At 47.7% G+C, this 21,990-nt stretch overlaps 1 protein-coding gene across 1 annotated transcript; it reads left to right on the top strand.

The window, feature by feature from the left end:
- Positions 1 to 4,113: 4,113 nt before the first annotated feature.
- Positions 4,114 to 9,805, top strand: LOC120392360. The gene is made up of 3 exons (XM_039517078.1): positions 4,114 to 4,125; positions 5,055 to 5,555; positions 9,228 to 9,805. Exons 2-3 carry the CDS (start codon positions 5,087 to 5,089, stop codon positions 9,803 to 9,805), a joined length of 1,047 nt encoding a protein of 348 aa, XP_039373012.1. The 5' UTR covers positions 4,114 to 4,125; positions 5,055 to 5,086.
- Positions 9,806 to 21,990: the final 12,185 nt, after the last annotated feature.

The raw sequence follows: 21,990 nt of genomic DNA, 5'->3' as shown, positions 1-21,990 counted from the left end.
CGTGCTGCCTCTCCTCGAGCTAGCGTGACTATAAATAGCAGTGTGCCATGTAACAGGTGCAGAGAAGGGCTACTAGGATGATCGGTGGAATGGAAAACCTCTCCTATGAAAGGAGACTCAAAGGGCTGGGCTTGTGTAGCCGAACCAAACGCAGGCGGAGGGGAGATATGACCTGCTCTCTATGAATACATCAGAGGGGTAAATGCCACGGAGGCAGAGGAGTTATTCATGTGAAGAACCAATGTTGCCACAAGAACAAATGGGTATAAACTGGCCATCAACAAGTTTAGGCTTGAAATTAGAGGAGGGTTTCTAACCATCAGAGGAGCGAAGCTCTGGAACAGCCTCCCAAGGGGAGCAGTGGGGGCAAAGACCCGAACTGGCTTCAAGGCTGAGCATGATAAGTTGATAAGGTGGCCTGCAATGTGGCCGATCTGCAACTGCTAGCAGCAAATATGCACAGTGGTCGTGATGGGACACTAGATGGGGAGGGCTTGGATTCACTACAGAGAATTCTTTCCCAGGTGTCCGGCTGCTGGGTCTTGCTGACACGCTCAGGGTCCTACTTACCAACAGACTTGGGGTCAGAAAGGAATCCCCCCCCCCCGCCCCGGGTCAGATTGGCAGAGACCCAGGGTGTTTTTCTCCTTCCTCTGCAGCATGGGACATGGGTCAATTGCAGGTTTAAAGAACTGTGAATGGTGGATTCTCTGTAACTTGAAGTCTTTAAATCACTATTTAAGGACATCAGTCACTCACCCAGAAGTTTGGGGTCTATCATAGGAGTGGGTGGGTGAGGTTCTGTGGCTGCAATTTGCAGGAGATCAGACAGATCTTCATGATGGTCCCCTCTGACCTTAAAGTTTATGAGTCTATGTAGCACAGGCAGCAGTGAGAGAGGTACAGCTGAGCTGGGTACGTACTCAGCACAGCTCAGCCATACCTCCGCTACCCATGCTACCGCACCTACACTGCTATTGGCACTTGTGTTACCTCAATCAGCGCTATATAAATATGTGAACACAAGCAGGGACTCACACCCCTAATTCCTAGTGTAGACACAGGCTATGTCTACACTGCACTTTCAGCCTTAAAACTTTTGTCTCTCTGGGGTGTGAAAAAACACCCCCCTGAATGACAAAAGTTTTAGTAACAAAAAGCGCCAGTGTGGACAGCGCTTCATCAGTGGGAGAAATAAAATGGATAATGTCCATCTTTGTTGGGGTTTCCCCCCCCCAACTTTTTCCATTTTTTTCACTCTAATTTTTTTAAGCTTCCTCACCTTTGGAAAGTAACACACTTGTGTAGTGACTGGTTTCATTTTTTCCTTTTGCGGAGACACTTAGACAAGTTAGTGACACTTGGACAAGTAACTACATGGAAGAAAGACAAAGGAGGGGAAATGAGGGTAAAAATCGGAAATTTCAATTTTTCAAAATTTAATTGAAATTGAAGTTTCTAGGTGAAACAAATGCAATAATTTTTTTTGTTTTATTCCCAAACTTCCCACCCCATAATAGAGAGGGAAGGGGGTGAGGTGATATCTTTTATTGGACCAACTTCTGTTGGGGAGAGAGACGAGCTTTGGGGCTGCACAGAGCTCTTTGTCAGCTCTGGGAAATGTACTCAGTTCTGGGCTACTCCACCTACGTCGGTATAACTACATTGCTCAGCGGTGTGAAAAATCCACCCCCCTGCATGACATAGTTATACTGACCTTAACCCCCCCTGTGCAGACAGCGTTATGTGGATGGGAGAGCTTCTCCCCCGACATAGCTACTGCTCCTCGGGGAGGTGGATTAACTACGCCAACGGGAGCGCTCTGTCCCGTCAGCATAGGAGCGTCTTCACTTACGTGCTGCTGCAGTGCTTTAAGTGTAGACCTGCCCTCCGAGTGCCAGTGATAAAGGAGAAGAAGTAAGGCTCATGCTTGTGCCATCGAGTTAATGAAATACACCTGTGTTGAAAGAGGCGGTAAATAAAAGGAACCGAATAATGTGTTTTTAAGGACACTTGCCGACGGAGGGGAATAATCAGAAATGTAACTGGCTGGTTAATGCACAGACTCAGCTCAGCCAGACATACTAAGGTTCCACCATTGTTGTTAAAAGGAGAAGAGCAATGGAAGATTCATAGAAAACCCTGATATTTCACGCAAAAACATTTTCCACTCTCAGAAAAAATACAAAACATTCCCTGCCTAAAACTGACATTTCCCACCCAAAACCACGACACTTCCTGTTTTGAAAAATCATTTTCAGTGAAATCACAGGAAAAAAAATCTTTGTGTGAAATTTCAGCTGGCTCTAGTTAGGGATTGAAAAATCTCCAAGCATCAATACATCTGGGCATGAGAAGTGGAGGGAAGGGAGATAAAATTCAATATTGAGTGTTCACACGGGCTGGAATAAATGCCCATTTGGAGGATATGTTTGGATTGCGACACCTGAGTAAAACAGCTTATGAATGTTGACACTCTTGAATTTCCTTAATATTTGTTTAGCAGTATGTAGGTGTGTGTTTTCTTCTCATTCCTCCCCTCCACCCCATAAACCAACACCCTGCCACCATGTGATCTTTGGGTGCTCATTAGAGCCTCCCTCGTTAGACCTCTAGAGCACCCATCTTTGCCCCTCAGCTCTTGGAGAAGCAAACCTTGACTCGGGTGTTTGAGGTGGCACTGCCATGTAACCTGGGCTGTGTCTACATTGCACACTACAGGCGGCGGTGCGGAGGGTATGTATAGCTCGGCCCTGTCCCCGCTGATGGAGGCTTTCCCTGTTGCCTCCCCACTGCCAGAGCCTTTCCTCATTGCTGGAGTCTCTCACTGCAGCAGGGTTCAGGCGTGTCCATCTACACTGCTATTCACACCTGTTCAGTGTACGGACTCTACACGCCACCTAAGAAGTGTGCAGTTTGGACGTACCCTTTTGGAATTTCTTTGGGGCAGGCACCATCTTTTTGTTCTGTTTGTACAGCACCTAGCACAGTGGAGACCTGGTTTGTGACTCGGGCCCTGAGGCACTACTGCAATGCACATGATAATGCTATGCATTCCTGGCTTCTATTCCCAACTCTGGGGGAGGTCTATTGGTTAGAGCTGGGAGCCAGGGCTCCTAGGTTCTATTCTTGGCTCTGCAAGGTGAGGGTGATCTAGTGGTTAGAGCAGGGACAGCAGAGTTTTATTCCCATGGAATGTGTGGACAGAGAGGTCCTGAAAATGAGATGATTTCCAGCTTTCTGGTAACCTATTCAACGGGGAAATGACAGGATGGAAAGACACAGCAGTGCTGGGGCCAGGGAAGTTATCCACTCAGCCCTCTGTGGTCAGTTCACTAGCTCAGGTGGCTAGAAGCTGAACGAATTACAAAACCCAGAAGTACTGGGTTGTGTCAAGTCAACCAGAAGAGGCCCTTAGAAGAAGAATGTGCAGCCCCTGTGGATAAACGCAATGTTGTGCCCAGGCTGTAACTCCGTTCTGTTTAGGGGGTATGAGAAGTAATTATTAAAGAAAGATGAAATCTCTTTTTCTAGAAGACCTGCTGTAATTCAAACAGGAATTAATTCAGGGAACTCCTGTGGTGTGTGCTATTCAGGAGTTCATACTAGATGATCACAGTGGTACCTGCTGGTTTTATAGCTAGAGATCTATACAGCAGCGATCATTGTTGAAGTTTGAGAACTGTGTGGAAGGAGCAGGATTGCTGAGAGGGGGCAGAGAATGAGCAACGAGGAAGTTCTGGCTGGGGATCAGGAAACCTCACCTAGAGCTGAGGAGATCAGAGCAAGCAACACTGCAGGGACTTGGGACTCCTGGGTTTCCAAAAGGAGAATCCCGTGTCCATTTGGAACTGGCTTTTAGGGAGGTTGGATGGAACCATCCCAGCTGCAATTCACCCACGGATGCTGAGGGTTAGTGCTCACCTTCTGGACAAGTGATCAAAGGCGTTTTCCTACGTGTAACCTCATTGGATGTTGAGATTTCAAGATTCAGCTGAGGTCATGCAGAGACACTAACACACCACTAGGCTGAGTCCTTGATCAACAGAGCCCTGTATAAATATCACCGCCACTCAGGCACTTGGTTCAGTTACAGAAGAGAAGAGGGTTGAAGTGAGCAGAAAGGTAAGTGGTGGCGGCGGTGGGTGGGGTGGGGTGGGGTGGGGTAGGGATTATTTCATGGTACTTTTGCAATGGGGAGCTTGGGGAAAGCCTGTCCCCCGGAGGCACTGTCCAGTGTTGTACCGGGGACAAAGAGAGATCAGAAGGTCTAAACCAGTGCGGGGGGGGAAGGGGAGATATTGGGCTAGATGATCCCATTGGTTTGATCCTGGGTGGTGGTGGTGGTGGTGGGCTGCAGATTGGGCACACTGATTTGATCTGGTGTGGCAGGGGATGGATTTATACTGAGCTATACATGGTCTGATTTGGTCCAGGAAGGCAGCCAGGATTGCGGGTTGGACAGACTTGGTTCCAGATGGCAAATTCAGTGGGACAGAGTCTCATCTCAGTTATAACACGGTTCATCCAGAGTCACTAGGGTCACTCAGAATTTACACTGGGGGAGTGGAGTTTAGAATCTGGACTTCACTCCAGTGAGGTCAGTGGGATCACTCTAGTCTTGCACTGGAGTAATTCAGATCAGAATCTGTCCCAGACTCCATTTAGTTCCATATAGTCACTAGATTTACTGCAGGGTCACTGAGATCAGGATGTGACCTTGACTCCATTGACTTTGGCGGAGCTCCGATTTAGATCAGGGATCAGTTTTCAGAGGCGTTTCCCATCCCCTAGCTCCTTCTCAATCACCTTCATTCTCTATTTCCCGGTTTTCTAACACATTTAATATCCCACATGCCGGAAGGGTTAAATGTTCAGAAGGAACTAATAGCCTTCACAATACTCTTTTTGTGTGGGCATTCAATCCTAATTGTAGAGAGGCTGCCACTGTTGCATAATGCATGGGGCAGGCAATCTTGAGATCAAGGGTAGGAAAACAATTCCCCTTGTTCCTTCTCTGGTCCATGGTAATGAAAGTTCTCTCCCTCCTGTAGATTGTACATGCCCTGTCTCTGGCTTGCCCATCATGGCTTTTTCACCACGGGCCTCACAAGATGACAGTTATGTGCGTGAGTTCACCATGGGGATGAAGTCTCTGGTGTCTCTAGCCGAATGCCTGCCCCAGGCTGAAACAGACCCGGACAAGCATGAGAAGCTGCAGGGACACAGTAAATGTGCGTTGGAGAAAATGAACGCCACGAAGAAGGAATTAGAAGCCCGAAAAAATGCCCTGAGTTCCCAAATGGGGGAACTGCTTGTCAAAAAGAAAGAGCAGAGCGATGAAGAGAAGCAGAAGGAAAGGGAGCTCGGTCAGTTAGAGATCCAAATGGAAAACCATGAGCAGATGCACTTTTACGTCCAAGTAAAGCTGACCATGGCCGAGAACCATCTGGAGGAGCTGATGGCACTGCTGAAGAAGGCGAGAAAGGAGGAGAAGTGTAGTAAAATCATGACAAATATCACCCTGGTGCTCCTGCCTCTTTACACTCTCCTAGGTAAGTATCCACCAAGGCCGCTCCAGCTCAGGGGTGCAGCAGGATATCAGACCTTCGCAATATGCCTGATAGCACATCAATTGCTGCCACTGGCTCACAGAGAAGCATAGCACGTGGGTCGGCATGTCTCGTGTGTCCCCTTCTCTCCCTGAGCCACTTACATGGTTGCCACCACCTTGGTTGATACCCAGGGTTTGAACCAGGCACCTCCCGAGCTGGGAGCCCGAGCTGTTGCAGCTTGAGCTAAAAAGCCATGTTTCCTATCCACGGGTTGTAACAGACTCACATCCCCTGTGGGTGGCACAGAGGGCGATGGATAACACCCACCCACCATGGGGATACATAGTGCTGTGGGCACCCAGAGGGAGCCCCCAGGCATGTCAGCCAGGAAAGGGCTATCTTCTAGGGCTGAGGTGGGAAACGAGTGTGTGGGAGACCTGGGTACAAAGGGGTTAGTCTCAATGACAGGAACCACAACAGACATCCTCAGGCTCAACACATGAGGGCTCCCCTGGAAGGGTCTGATCCAAAGCCCATTGAGTCCTTCCACTGATCCATTGATCTAGGTCTTTCTGGCTAGGGATTGGGGCTGGCTCTGGTGCCATCAGTAGTGTCCCCTGAGAGTCGTCTCTCTGCCCCATGGATGCTCGATGCACCCCGCGCCCTGACTCACTGCTCAGGCCTCTCATCACCAGTAATAATTCCCTGGCAACAGTGCGCACGGATACTGGGCCGCACCCAGCCCTCCCCTGTCTCTCTGCTTGCCAGCTCTGCTTTGGCCGGCTGCTCCTACCAGCCCTAAAGGGGCCCCTCCTCCTGACCACAACTCTGCTGCACTTCCACCTCTACTTGCCTATCCAGCCCTTCAGCCTGGGACACAGGGAATTTCCTCTTTGGGGGTAGGGTTACCAGGTGTCCGGTTTTCGACCGGACACCTGGTCAAAACGGGACCCTGGCTTCTCCGGTCAGCGCCACTGACCGGGCTGTTAAAAGTCTGGTTGGTGGCGCAGTGGGGTTAAGGCAAGCTCCCTGCCTGCTGTGGCTCTGTGCAGCTCTCGGAAACAGCGGCATGTCCCTGCTTTGCCTCCAGGGGGCGCTGCACTCTGCCCCCTTCCAAGCACCAGCTCTGCATCTCCCATTGGCTGTGGTTCCCAGCCATTAGGAGCTATGGGGGGGGTGGCACATCTGGGGGAGCAGCGTGCAGAGCCACCTGGACATCCCTCCGCTTAGGAGCCAGAGACAGGACATGCCACTCCTTCCAGGAGCTGCCTAAGGTAAGCACCACCCGGAGCCTGCACCCTGCCCTAGCCCTGATCCCCCTCCTGCCCTCTGAATCCTTCAATCCCAGCCGAGAGCAACCTCCTGCGCCCCAAGACCCTCATTGCCATTCCCACCCCAGAGCCTGCAACCCCAGGTGGAGCCTTCGCACCCTGCCGCACCCCAAACCTCTGCCCCAGCACAGAGCCCCCTCCTGCACCCTGAACACCTCAGCCTTAGCCCAGAGACTCCTCCCATTCTCTGAACCCCTTGGCTCCACCCCCCAGACCAGAGCCCCCTCCTACACCTCAACCCCTCATCCCCAACCCCACCCCAGAGTCTGCACCCCCAGATGGAGCCCTCACCCCTTCCCGCATCCCAACCCCCACCCCAGCCCAGCGAAAATGAGCAAGTGATTGAGGGTGGGGAGAGTGAGTGTGTGGGGGCGGAGCCTTGGAGAAGAGGCAGGCCCCGGAGGAGGGGTGGGGTGTTCAGTTTTGTGTGACTAAAGTTGCTAATCCCCTGGGGGCAGAGGGGTGCTGCTTCCAATGTGGTCCCAGGGTGGGGGATTGCCTGGCCCAGGAGGTCCAGGATCAGGAGATGGGGCCTTTCCCAGCTAGAAGGTGGCGGCTCTGATCTGGCCCCAGGACAGGGGGACTGGCTGGCTCAGGTGGTGAGAAATTGACCATGGGGCCTATCACCTCTGGGGCATGGCAGCTCCGATCCAGCCTTAGGCTTACTATTTCTGGGGATCTCTGAAGCTGCTGCATTCACCCCGTCATTCGCAACCTCAGCCGCGTTGCTGAACGGGCCACAGAGATTGAACCCCCCTTAGTCTAGTAGAGGGGGTTGTGACTGACTAATCTCCCTGTGTCCCCCTGCCCTCTACCCTGGGTGGCCCCTCACAGCACTTTGCTGCCAAAGCTTCCGGTCCTAGATGGCTCACCAACAGCCCCCAGTATATAAGTCTCTCCCAGCTATGTCTGTGGGTGTGCTGCAGCCAACCAGCCACCCGCACCTTGGCTCTTCCCAAGGCAGAGTGATCCCAAATCCCAATTCACTCTCAGCTCCAGACTTTCCCCCGAAATGTACATCTGGTACTGCCCAGCCCTCTCCTGGACAATAGACAGGGCCGGCTCCAGGGTTTTTGCTGCCCCAAGCAGTGGGGGAAAAAAAAAAAGCCACGATTGCGATCGGCGGCAGCTCCACCGTGCCACTTTCTTCTTTGGCAGCACTTCAGCAGCAGGTCCTTCCCTCCGAGAGGGACCCGCCGCCGAAGATCCCGACGTGCCGCCCCTTCCTCTTGGCCGCCCCAAGCACCTGCTTGCTGAGCTGGTGCCTGGAGCCGGCCCTTTCAATAGAAGCTCCTACCAAGTCCTTCATTTTATTACTAGAAATGATATGCACAAATCCTGTTATCCCACATGGAGTTTCCCCAAACACTTGAGGAACTGGTGCAGCTACGCCCTAGGCTTGGAACACGTGTTAGGAACACTGTGTAATGGACTCATAACTTTACCTACAATATTGCCACACATTTCACCCGTACAATAAAGACTGGTAAATGATGAGTTTTCAGATGATAGCTCATGAGGCATACTTTGAACAGCCCACAAGGCACACTTTGTACACGATCACTACCGTAGTGTGCAAGGGGTGAACACAGGGGTACTGTCTGTCACAGGGGTACCCATCGGGTCGGGGGAGGCACTGTGATGGTGGCTCTGTGTGTGGGAACAGCTCACCCTGACACTACCCAGGTTGGCTTTGCTCTGGGGGGACACAGAAGGAATCAGCTTTCACCACAGGATCAAACACCCGACCTTTGGATCTTAAGTCATGAGCCTATAGTGCATGAGGCAAAAGACCCAACTCTGTTAGCAAAGACTATACAGTTGTTAAAGTTTTTCCTCTCTCTCCTTTGTTCCTATGAAAAGTTTAAATGAAAATAATTCTTTTGGTCAATTTTCCACAGAAAATTGAGTTTTCATCAAAAAGATCATATATGGAAAAAGGAACATTTTGATTTGGAAATGTGCTGGTGCCTCATCGGTGTTGTAGTTCAGGTGCATCTATTCTCCTATATAGGCCAGGCTCCTTGGTCAAACTACATCTCCCATGATGCATCACATGCCTCTTCTCTTCTTGTGGGGAGAGTGTGCACCATGGGAGAGGTTGTCTTGTCAAGGAGCCTGGCCCACAGAGGAGAAAGGGATGCGAGTCAACAGAACTGTAAATCTCATCAGGCTGCACAAAAGCTATTTCAGACTTTTTTTTATTATTACTGGTGTATTTGTTTTTTATCAAATAAAATTAAATACAATAAAACAGAACAATCAAAATTTTCCAGCGTAAACAGGTAATTTTTAGAAAAATGTTGTTTAGTCAAAAACCCAATTTTCTTTTTATAAATAGTTTCGATGGAATTTTTTCAAGAAGCCCTAAAAGTGACTGATACGAAGTTGCTTTTCCTGTCGGCTAGCATTGTGACCATCATTTGCCAGGTGTCTATGTACATTGCTCAGAAAGCAGCCTTGGAATTGCACAAAACCATCAGCCAGTACAAAATCCAGGTCTCCGACTACAAACGGGAAGTTTGCATATGTGACAAAGAGAAGAGAGAAACCAAGGAGAAGATTGAACACATCAGGGCCAGTCTGGGGAAAAACAGAGAGATTGGTGGTGAACCAATTGAGCTTTCAGCAGTGCAGGAGGAGGTGGAGGAGCTGAAAAAACACATACAATTTGTGAGTCAGCTGATTGGGAAAGTCAACGCGCTCAGGTCATACATTGATGACCCCTCAGACTATGAATATGCCTGCATGATTTTGGAGGAGATTTATCAGTTAGTGCGGCCAGTGGTAGAAAAAGGAGGGTGGGAGAGCAGGAGGTTCCTTGACACAGAGACAATAAAGAACCCGGTCGAGAAGCTAAAATGTGTGGTTGAAAAGCTTAGGGAGGATATGGCCAAGGCTAAAGACAGGAATTTTTAGAGCTGAGCTAAGCCAGGGCAGAGGGGGGTGCGACATGTCAGTGAGCCTGAGCCTGATCCCACTTACACCAAATTTACACCCAGGTCACTGAGATCAGAATCCGGCTCTGACTCCACTGCTGTCCCTGGGGTCTCTCTGGATTTGCACTGGGGTAGGCTGGAGATCAAAGCTGGGGTGGAAGAGGTATATGTTACGTCTTTGTAAGTGAGTATAAGGCTGTCTCATTTCATCAAAAAAGTGGCCCATTTACACCAGTTTATAAATCATGACCTCTGTATCTGCCCCAAAACAGTTTTGTATAAATATCTCTTCATCTACCAATCATCTGGGTTTTGCTTCTTTTGTTATCTGTGATGAAACAATGTTACCATTTCTCCAGTCATCCATACAGTCTCCTATGGAAACAGGATCAATAATACCTGGAAGAAAAACATTTAATCATTGCTAGTAAGGTTTTTATATGACAGAAGCAGCAAAGAGTCCTGTGTCACCTTACAGACTAACAGATGTATTGGAGCATGAGCTTTTGTGGGTGAATACCCACTTCGTTGGATGCATGCCAGATGCATGTCGGATTTGCCCATGAAAGCTCATGCTCAAATACGTCTGTTAGTCTATAAGGTGCCACAGGACTCTGCTGCTTTTACAGATTCAGACTAACACGGCTCCCCTCTGATATATGACACAAATTGGTAAATTGGTAGAACAGTAATAAGGATAAGCTTGGGTCACTACAGAGTGATCTGGACCGCATGGTACACTGGGCTAATTTGAATAACATAAAAGGAAATATTTTTAATATAACATGTAATTAAGCTGTGGAACTCATTGCCACAGGAAGTTGTTGAGGCCAAGAAGCTAGTAAAATTCAAAATGGGATAGGAAGTTTATATGAAGAATAAGAATATCCAGAGTTATCAAAATTAATTATATAAAAAATTAGATGTTAAGGATATTAAACTCCCATGTATCAGGGCTTAAGTCCATCTGACTATTTGGGATAAACCCTAATGCAGGGGCTAGGGAGCAGGATTTCTGGTTTCTTTTCTCAGTTCAGCTCTTTGTCTCAGTCTCTTTATCTGCACATTGGGCAGTGTCCCCCACCCCCACCAAGTGACCCTCTGCCCAGCCCATGCTCCTGATTCCAGAGGCATCCTCCCACTGAACAGAGAGAACTGCCTAGAGATCAGAATGTCTCCAGTCAGGCTACTGGGTGAGCAGGTGGGGAACTGAACCCCAACGCCATCAGTAAAAGCCAGACCCTGTTAGGTGTTCTTGGGGGCACACATCCATGCTGGCAAAGATTTGACACACATGAAATAGGTGTCAGATCAGAGAGTAGGTAGTCTAGTTCTCTTCTGAGCAAAGAGAGAGATGGCACCTTATAGACTAACAGATGTTTTGCAGCAGCATATGTTTTGGGTGATACCCACTTGAATACCCACTTCTCGGATGCAAGCCAGGGAAATTTGTATATGTATATATAAGCAAGCAGCAAGCAGGCTAGAGATAACGAATTAGAGATCAATCAGGAGGAGGGGCCCTGTTTCAGCAGCAGAGTGTGTGAAAAAAGGAGGAGGAGAAACTGTAACTGTAATGGGCAAGCCATTCACATCTTTAGTTTTCCTAAACTGATAAACTGATGGTGTTAAATTTGCAAATGAAGCTTTCTCTCTCTCTTCTCTGGTCTCTGGTTTTTTTTTTTTTTGGGGAGGATGGCCACCTTAAAATCTGCTATTGTGTGGCCAGGGAGGTTGAAGTGTTCTCCTACAGGTTTTTGTATATTGCCATTCCTAATGTCTGATTTGTGTCCGTTTATCCTTTTCCTCAGGTGTCTGAACTGCCACATGAAAATCAGTGCATGAAAACACATTAATCTATTGGCTAATGATTGTAAAGCCCTTTGGATAAGTAAAATGGCTCGCCCGGTAGGGCGTATAGTAACTTAGGCCCCAAAATTATAAGTTATTACTACTCAAGTGTTGCCCAGGCAACAAGGTCTTTTAGAAAAGACAATGGAGAGCTAAGAGAATAAAAAGCCAAAGTCTAAGGGCCTGATTTCTTCAATAGTCTGAAGAAGGCCTTCTGCAAGAGTGAGCCACTGGTGCAGCTGAAAAGACTTCCCCTTTTTTCCCCTGTCTGTGAATAAAGAAATTGATTCAAAAATCTTATTAAATTAATATCAAATATTTATAGCATATTCTGTGCCAGATACTGTAGTAAAATAGGGAACCTGATAGAATAAATAAAAGGAACCCAGTAATGTGTTTTTAAGGACACTTAACCACAAAGTGGAATAATCAGAAATGTAACTGGTTGGTTAATAATGCACAGACTCAGCTCAGCCAGACATACTAAGGTTCCACCATTGTTGATAAAACAAGGAGAGGAGAAATGGAAGATTTATACAATTGTCCCAGCTTGCTGGAGCACAGCAGTTCTTGGAGCGACTTTAAAGGTGTTTGAGCACTCCGCCATACAACGCAAAGAGCAGCGGAGAATAGGAAGGGACTTACGAATGTAAACTCCAAACTGGACATTTCAGCAGCTAGCAGAGTAACTGCATGATGCACCACAAACGGGCCCATGGGAAGAAACTTGCAGAGGTAAATTGCTGAATGGAGTGAACCAGCCACTGTCCAAGGTACTATCCCAAGATGGTCGTACCAACAGCTGTGGCCTAACTTGTCTTACAAAAACTAGTGACACCAGAGGTGTTCTACAAAGTGACTGGAAGATTCCAGTCCAAGTTGCAAGAACCCAAAAGCTGATGACTCACTCCCTGACTGAACCATGAGAGGGGACGACTCTCATTCTGGTTGGACATTTCGAATCTTTGGAAGAAGTATGGGTCACCATCTGATTGGTCCACACCAGCACCTCCAATAAGAGGAATCAAGTTGGACCACCCAGCAGAAATGGGATTAAACATCCTCTCTTTCAGCACCATCGTTTCCCAAAAGCCAAAAACACCTGGATGGGAGAAGTTTGAGGTCTTGGCCAGCCATCTGGGAGTTCTCCTGGGGACATCAAGTACCTATCTTAGTTAGGCAACCTTAACCGTCTCTTTCTATTTTCCAGCAGGCTGGGTTGCCTGCTTTCACCAGGAAAAGGCAATAGTTGTAGCCATCCTCCACTCCACCTGTGGCACTGCACCTGTGTTTGCAGTGTCAGCTCCTGCTGTGAACAATAACTGAGCTGAAAGCTGACAGCTGTGCAAAGGGTGACACGTAACACACAGAATTTCACTTGGGTGATGACCCAAAGCAGTCGGTTGACCACTTCTTTAAACTGGTTACCTAATTAAATGTACACGCTTGTGTATATGTTGTAATGATAGTAACTCTGTGACAGTGTGTCTTTGTTTTGTAACAGGTTCCAATCATGTTCTCATGAAGTACCTTTAAAACTGAACAAGTTACTGTTGTTAACTAAGATTGTAAAGCACTATACATGTGTTTACCATAGTCAACAGTTTCATAATGATGTTCACATTCTAGGTCAGGGGTAGGCAACCTGTGGTACGCGAGCTGATTTTCAGTGGCACTCACACTGCCCAGGTCCTGGCCACCGGTCTGGGAGATCTGCATTTTAATTTAATTTTAAATGAAGCTTCTTAAACATTTAAAAAACCTTATTTACTTTATACACAATAGTTTAGTTCTATATTATAGACTTATAGAAAGAGACCTTCTAAAAACATTAAAATGTATTAATGGCACGCAAAACCTTAAACTAGAGTGAATAAATGAAGACTCGGCACACCACTTCTGAAAGGTTGCCGACCCCTATTCTAGGTGTGTATGGACATAAAATGAGACCCAGAATGCAAACTCTTTGAATTGTTGTCAGTCTACACAGGCTGAGCCTGTCATATATGTAAGAGATTTTAGGGCTTGTCTACACTGGCACTTTACAGCTGCAACTTTCTTGCTCAGGAGTGTGAACCACTCCCCCCATCCCTGAGCGCTGCAAGTTGCAGCGCGGTAAAGTGCCAGTGTAGACAATGGCAGCGCCCTCGTGGAGGTGGTGCTGCGACTACACAAGCCATGTTAAAGCGTTGCCGCGGCAGCGCTTTAACATTGCCAGTGAAGATGTGCCCTTAGGCAGTTAGGAGTGTTAAATCCGATTCTGGAGCTAGTGTGATTCATTAGGAAATAGATAACAAAGGTTGACTACTACAGATACACTGGGAAGGAAACCTTGATAAATTGGCATGTAGGTAATTGATCAAGTTGTCTCGTGACCTAGCTCTGTTCGGTTTTCCTCTGTTGTATTAGCAACATGAGTTGATAACCAGTTGCAACAAGAGAGATTCTATTTTGATGGATTCAGTCAGAAATATAAAGTCACCTTCCCACAAGTGTTATTTTCTACTGTGGTTGTGTAATTTGATTCTGAAAACCTAAATCGTGATATTGACCAACTTGCTAGTTTCTGTTAGCCAAATCATAGCCCAGTAACACTTTTGCCTTCTTATAGCCTGTACTATTAGGCCTGGCCTATGCTAGGTAATTAAGTAGCTATAACTATGTTGTTCAGGCCAGGGGTGCGAAAAATCCACATCCCCGAGCGATGCAGACATACCGATCTAATCTCTGGTGTAGACTGTGCTAGGTCAACAGACAAATTCTTCCATTGGCCTAGCTACCACCTCTCGGGGAGGTGGATTACCTATGCTGACAGAAGAACCCCTCCACAGTCAGGCATGAGCACGAGCAAGGATCCTGGGTACAGCATGTTTCATTGCATGCTGTGAAATATACTACATTAAGGTATGGGGTGATAATACACAGCGTGGGCTGTACTGAGGGGTAGGTGACACCTATAAGTCACATGAGCAATGTGGGTAGCCCTACCACTGAACAGCACCAAGCTGACTCTCACAGGCATCCTCAGAAGACAGATGCACAACTCTCCCTCCAATGATGTTGCGAATACCAACTACATCCGAGCCTTAGCGAAATGGGAATAGGAGTGACACCCCCCTCCTCCCCAGAGCCACCAAATGCCAAGTTATACATCTAGATCCTTTGCAACAGATCTACAGACAGTGCAAATGGTGTCGCTCCAGTGACTTCAGTGCACCTAGCACTAAATGCACCAACTGGAGATCTGGTCCCATTCATGCCAGTGGAGTAGGGCTGATTTATGACAGCTGGGGATCTGATCCATTTACTCCAATGAAGCCTTGATGCAGATCCTGCATCCCTTTTTCATAAAGCAAAGTCACTGTCCTTTTTGCTTCCTCAGTAAACGGGGTCTGGGCATCTTCTCTGCTTCCCAAAATATAGTCCATCAAACCTGTGAAGTGTAGCAACCAGATAAATGGAGCAGTGGGAACCTAACTGTGTGCACCCTGCCTGCTGACTTTACACACTAGCGGTAAGAAGTGCATAGTAAAGACGACAATCCTCACTTTACACGTAAACACAGATGACTAAACATCTCTTATCTGGCAGAAACTCTGGTTTTCACCTTTGCTCTGGACCAATCCCCCAAACACAGACTTTAAGAACATATTTTCAATATGCAGTAAACACACACCTCCTTACATGGTATTTGTACACACATTTCACAATGATATTAATGACCAGTGTGCTACTGACTTTCATTTAAGACCTCACTGACATTCTTTGGTAAACTAGAATGTACATACCGAGCTCATGAGATTTCTGTAACCCCTTCTGTAACCCCACTGTCCCTTTGTCAATTAGTTTTAGGAGGTTCTTGGGTCAAACTACTCTTTCCTTGTCTCCATATGGTGCTGTCTTGGCTTAGCCAATGGCAGTTTCACTGGCATCTGTGTCAAGAATGAATGGTAGCTGAGGATCTGGGAAGCCACTATCGATGCAGACGTCAGTCTTCACTTCAAGAACAGCTTCTTGGCATGGGGTAGTCCACTCAAACCACCACTCTTTTTCTATCCAGCTTGTGCAGTGGTTGCGCAACTGTGGTGAAATCAGCAGCATCTCGATAGTATGAAGCTAGGCCAATGAAACTCTGCACCTCAGTGAGGGAACGTGGCACTGGCCAGGATTGGATGGCTTCTACCCTTTCCATGGCTGCTCCCATGTCATCCTCTGAGATCACATGCCTCAGACAATTTGCTTCATTGAAGGGGGGGGAGAGGAAATTGATTTTTGCTGTTTTTGTCTTTAAGTTGGGTTGGTGTAGTCTCTCCAGCAGTGCCCAAAAGGGTGACCAGATGTCCTGATTTTATAGGGACAGTCCTGATTTTTGGGTCTTTCTTATATAGGCTCCTATTACCCCCCACCCCATCCTGATTTTTCACATTTGCTGTCTGGTCACTGTTGTGCCCAACATCTGCAGGTGCTCTTCAAATGAGCTCACAATGACAATAACGTCAAGATGCACCATGCAGGATGTGCCCTGCAAATCTGCCAGCACGACATCCAACCACCTTTGGAATGTCCTCAGAGCATTACAGAATCCAAAACACATGCCATGAAACTCAGAAAGACCCTATTTGGTGGTGAATGCTGTCTTCTGTTAGTAGTCATCAGGGTGCACCTTTACCTGCCAGTAGCCACTGGCCAGGCCCAGGGTGAAGAACCAACAGGCTTTTACCAACAAGTCCTGAGTGTCACCAGTTTAAGGGAGGAGACATGCATCTCTCATGGTAATATAATCCAGCTGTCAATAATCCACCCGTGTCCATCTCCCTCCAGCTTTCTTCCTTAAGCCCATGGGCTCATCGGGAGCTGGATCATGCCTCTCTTCACCATCTGTTGCAATTGTTTGCTGAACTCTGCCTGGTGGTGGATTGGGATCCTTTGTCATCCCTGTCTCACATATCTGACATCTTCAGTCTCAGTCCCGTGCTGCGTCAACCCCGTGCACCCCAGGATATCATCCCCCGTGGAGAAGATATCAAGGTAATTTCCCAATTACCTGGCAGCGAGCTGGGTGACAGAGACCTCCTCAGCCCCAATTCCTGCACGAGATCTTCTCTCTCCTACACTTGTTCTGTGGGCAGAAGCTGGTGCCAGGAATGAGGGCTGCAGCAGGGCCTGGGATCAGCTAGTTAACAGCCGAAACCCCGAATGAGCTAGATAGCCTGAGCGGCATTGCCAGGGCTGCTCTTATGCCCAGCAGTCGCACTTGGCCAGTGGCTGCTCAGTGCTTGTGCCCACAGCTGCAATCACTCCTGTGCCGGCTTGATTTCCAACCTTGCTCCAGTCCATTCCAGCCCTGCTCTCTTGCTCAGTTTCTGATCTCTAGTTCCTGACCCGAGCTGTGACCCTCAGCTCTGTCTGATTCCTGGATCTTAACTTCAGCTCCAACAACTAGGCTGGACCACCTCCACCCCTGTCTGAGACAATTGGAGCAGCCCAAACACAAACAGAAGGAGGTAAGAAGGGGTGGAGGGATGGATTGTTTACAGGAATGGATCCTGCTAAGGCTAGCATCTCGCTCTTGGAGATAGTGGGCACACTACATATCTACAGATGCAGACAGACACCCTGCAGGTGCAGAATGCTATGCCGCAGTCACAGGCCCTGTCACCCATGACTCCTCCCCCTCAGGAACCTAAAGCTCCCCTCCCAGACAGGTGACTACAGCCAGTCTGCACTTTTATGTACCAGCGCCGGGTCCTATCCTGCTGCACCCACAGTCCTTCCCCACAGACCAGTCTCAGGTGGGACTTATTAGCTTGCTGCCTGGGGAGCTGTTAGCTTGGACCTCCCCACTCCTGGAAAGCCTAGTCCTCTTCTGAACCAGTGTGAGGACTTTGGTCAAGCCAAACTGTGTGCACAGAGCCAAGGTCACACTCCAGACCATAGGGCAGGGACACTAGCCAGTTGCCAATTATGCTGTGGAGTTGCAATATCTGGTGGCTGACACTGCATGGAATGAGTCTGCACAGCGCTACCCCTTCTGGTTCAGCCTTGAAGTGCAGATCAAAGATGAGCTGGTATGAGTAGAGTCACTGGCCGGTCTGGATGCCTTGATCAAGCTCAATATTAAGACTGACTCCTGGAAAGAAAGTCAATATCCTGGCCCCATCAGTCTCTGTTACACAACTGCACTCAAAGTAACAATAGTAAAACTTAAGCGCCTACAAGAAGAAGAAAATCAACCTTCTGCTTGTGGTATCTGATTCAGATGATGAAATTGAACATGCGTTGGTCTGCACGGTTTTGGATTGTTATTGAGCAGAACCCATCATAAACATGGACACATGCCCTCTGGAATGATGGCTGAAGCATGAAGGGACATATGAATCTTTAGTGCATCTGGCATGTAAATATCTTGCAACGCTGGCTACAACAGTGCCATGTGAACACCTGTTCTCACTTTCAAGTGACATTGTAAACAAAATGAGGGTAGCATTATCTCCTGAAAATGTAAACAAACTTGTTTGTCTGAGCAACTAGATGAACAAGAAGTAGGACTGAGTGGACTTGCAGGCTCTAAAATTTTGCATTATTTTATTTTTGAATGTGGTTATTTTTTGTACATAATTCTACATTTGTAAGTTCAACTTTCATGATAAAGAGATCGCACTACAGTACTTGTATTAAGTGAATTGAAAAATCCTATTTTTAACAGTGCAAATATTTATAATAAAATATGAATATAAAGTAAGCACTGTACACTTTGTATTCTGTGTTGTAATTGAAATCCATGATGATTAGGCCTCAACTGGAGTATTGTGTCCAGTTCTGGGAGCCACATTTCAGGAAAGATGTGGAAAAGTTGGAGAAAATCCAGAGAAGAGCCACAAAATTTTTTAAAGGTCTAGAAAACATGATCGATGAGGAAAGATTGGAAAAAATTGGGTTTGTTTAGTCTGGAGAAGAGAAAACAGAGGAGGCATGATAGTTTTCAAGTACGTAAAAGGTTGTTACAAGGATGAGGGAGGAAAATTGTTCTTCTTAACCTCTGAGGCCAGTACAAGAAGCAATGGGCTCAAATTGCAGCAAGGGCAGATTAGGTTGGACATTAGGAAAAACTTCCTAACTGTCAGAGTGGTTAAGCATTACAATAAGTTGCCTAGGAAGGTTGTGGAATCTCCATCATTGGGGATTTAAGATCAGGTTGGACAAACACCTGTCAGGGGTGGTCTAGATCTGTGGTTCTCAAGCTTGTGTACTGGTGACCCCTTTCACATAGCAGGCTGCTGAGTGCAACCCCCCCTTAAATGTATAAAAAAGTGTTTTTAATTTATAACATCATTATAAATGCTGGAGGCAAAGTGGGGGTTTGGGGTGGAGGCTGACACCTCATGACTCCCTGTAGACAGGCTGACTCACCCCTGCGGCGCCTCCTGCTGGTGACTCTGGGGAATTAGCTCTTTCCAGCATTCGGAGCGCCCTCTGCAGGCTGGTGATCCCCCTGTCTTCTCCTGGCCCCCAGGTCCCTCCCAGGACCCCGGTGCCCCTTTAAATCTTAACTGGGTTTCCCCCTCCCAGGGGAACCCCCACCCTACTATCCCCACTTCGCCTCAGTAGTGGCTACTGCCCAGTCTCTATCTAGCCCCCGTTCGCTGGGGCAGACTGCAGTAGCCAGCACTCATCATCGGCAAAGGGGGTTTGGACCTGCTGCCTTGGCCTACCCCTAGGTTGCCCCCTGCAACCCCCAGTACCTTTTGCCCTATGCTAGGCCACAGCCTGGGGCTTTCTAGGCTGGAGCTTCTCCAGCTCCTCAGCCTTTCCCCAGCCCTGCTTCACCCTAGGTACCTTGTCTCAGGTCCCTGCAGCCAGGCCCTTCTCTCTCTGAAGGCAGAGAGAGACTGACTGGGCTCCTGGCTCACAGCCTTTATAGGGGTCAGCTGTGGCCTGATTGGGGCGTGGCCCAGCTGCGGCTACTTCCCCAATCAGCCCAGCTTTGAGAGCAGCAGCTCTCAAGCCCTGCCAAGCCGCTTTTAAACCCCTTAAAACCTGGAGCAGGGATCCACCCTGCTACACCCCCCATGTAATAGCCTCACAACCCTCAATTTGAGAACCCCTGGTCTAGATAATACTTAGTCCTGCCTTGAGTGAAGACGACTGGACTAGACGACCTCTTGAGGTCCCTTCCAGTTCTATGATTCTATATTTGAAAATGTGGAAAACATCAAAAAAAATTATATAAATAGTATTCTATTATTGTTTAATAGCATTGTGATGGGTTGGGTCACAGAAAACCCCTTGGGAACTGCCAGATGATGTGCTTTGATTACCTCCGAGTCTGTTTTCCCTGCCAGCTTAGGGCTTCAGTGCCCTGCCTGGTTTGAGCCAGACACTCTTGCCTGCTGGAAACAGCCCCAGATCTGAACCAGGTTCCCCCCTCCTCCCCCAAAACAGCTGCAGGCTTAACTGAAAACAGCTTAAGAAGTGTTCCTGTCTCTAACACTCAGATGCCCAGCTCCCAATGGGTCCAAACCCCAAATAAATCTGTTTTAACCTGTATAAAGCTTATACAGAGTAAACTCAAATTGTTCACCCTCTATAACACTGATAGAGAGAGATGCACAGCTGTTTGCTCCCCGTATTAACACATACTCTGGGTTAATTAATAAGTAAAAAATGATTTTAACTACAAAAGTAGGATTTAGGTGGTTCCAAGTAATGACAGAACAAAGTGCGTTACAAAAGAAAACATAACACAAGTCTAAACCTAATACAGTAAGAAAACTGAATACAGATAATGATCTCACCATTGGATGTTTCAATAAGCTTCTCTCACAGACTGGACTCCTTCCTAGTCTGGGCACAATCCTTTCCCCTGGTACAGCCCTTGTTCCAGCTCAGGTGGTAGCTAGGGGATTTCTCATGACTGCAACCCCCTTTCTTCTGTTTCACCCCCTTATACAGCTTGCACAAGGTGGGAATCCTGTGTCCCTCTCTGGCCCCCGCCCTCTAGATGGAAAAGCACCAGGTTAAAGATGGATTCCAGTTCAGGTGACATAATCACTGCAAGACTCCAAGCCTTCACTCCTCCCATACTGACTCACAGGAAGGCCTGGCTGCAAACAGAGCCACCCACAGTCAATCGTCCTGGTTGATGGGAGCCATCAAGATTCCAAACCACCATTAATGGCCCTACTTTGCATAATTATAATAGGCCCTCAGTTATATTTCATATTTCTAGTTTCAGATACAAGAGTGATACATACAAACAAATAGGATGACTACTCAGATTATAAACTTTGTAACGTTACCTTACAAGAGACCTTTGGCATGAAGCATATTCTAGTTACAATCACACGTGTGATTAAACATGATAAAAATGTTAATCATGATTACTTTTTAAAATCGCTTTAATTATATTATGTTGGAGAAATGTAATCTGAATGTCAGAATATTCATAAGTGCTGACTTTTTTTTTAAAGAAAAAAATGACACATGCCTATGCTCACTGGGATGGATGGGGTAATTTGGGGTGCAAGACTAGGTGGTAATGGGGAAGGGGAGTTTGGATCTGCAGCAAGGGATGGGGGTATTATGGGGAGGGGCATAAATGGGACATGCAACAGGGTGCATGCCCTGACCCTAACCTCATGGATTCGTTGGACGAGCTAATTCTGTGAATTTAGCTACATGTCGCCTGGTGCGATGCCTTCACTTGTGGCCCCTCTGGCTGGTGCAACGGTCCTTAGAGACTATGCATGTGAGATGAATGGGAATGAGTGGCAGGGGAAGGAAGAGGGTACGTTCAAGTAAAAGGGAGGGGTAAGGTAGGGATTGGGGAGAGAGTGGGAGGGAAGGCGACTGGGGAGGTTGGAGATTAAGAGGGGTAGCAAAGGAAGATGGGGGTTTATGGTTTGGGGCGTGTCAGCCTTGAATTCATGGGGTATCTAAGCCCTTCTCCTGCCCCTAGATAACACAAAACGTAAACATCTGAAATCCAGGAAATGAATAATTAAGATACACGTCACCACTTGGGGGCGGGGGAGAAGCTAGCCAGAGTGTCGGGCAGGAGGAGCAGCAGCCTCAGCCTGGGTCCCGGATGGAGGTGGGTCGTAGGAGTCAGGGGTCCGGGGTCCATCTCAGTGTAAATCTCAGGCTCATAGGCAAGGTAACACGCAGCCTTCTGAGACCTTCCGTGTGCAGGAGGTCAGACTAGATGATCATGATTTTCCCTTCTGACCTTAAAGTCTGTGTTGACTCTTCATAACGTGGTGGGGCCTTTGAAAAAGAGGTCAAATATCAATTTTTTGTGTGAGGAGCCTCTAG

Source organism: Mauremys reevesii, unplaced genomic scaffold, assembly GCF_016161935.1.
Source record: "Mauremys reevesii isolate NIE-2019 unplaced genomic scaffold, ASM1616193v1 Contig1, whole genome shotgun sequence".
NCBI lineage: Eukaryota > Metazoa > Chordata > Testudines > Geoemydidae > Mauremys > Mauremys reevesii.
Note: the sequence above shows the minus strand (reverse complement) of the source record. Positions and strands in the feature narration are given on the sequence as shown.

Coding starts and splice junctions, on each gene's coding strand:
- LOC120392360 (XM_039517078.1), top strand. CDS start 5,087: ATGGCTTTTTCACCACGGGCCTCACAAGATGACAGTTATGTGCGTGAG. Junction 5,556..9,227: donor GCCTCTTTACACTCTCCTAG/GTAAGTATCCAC, acceptor TTTTATAAATAG/TTTCGATGGAATTTTTTCAA.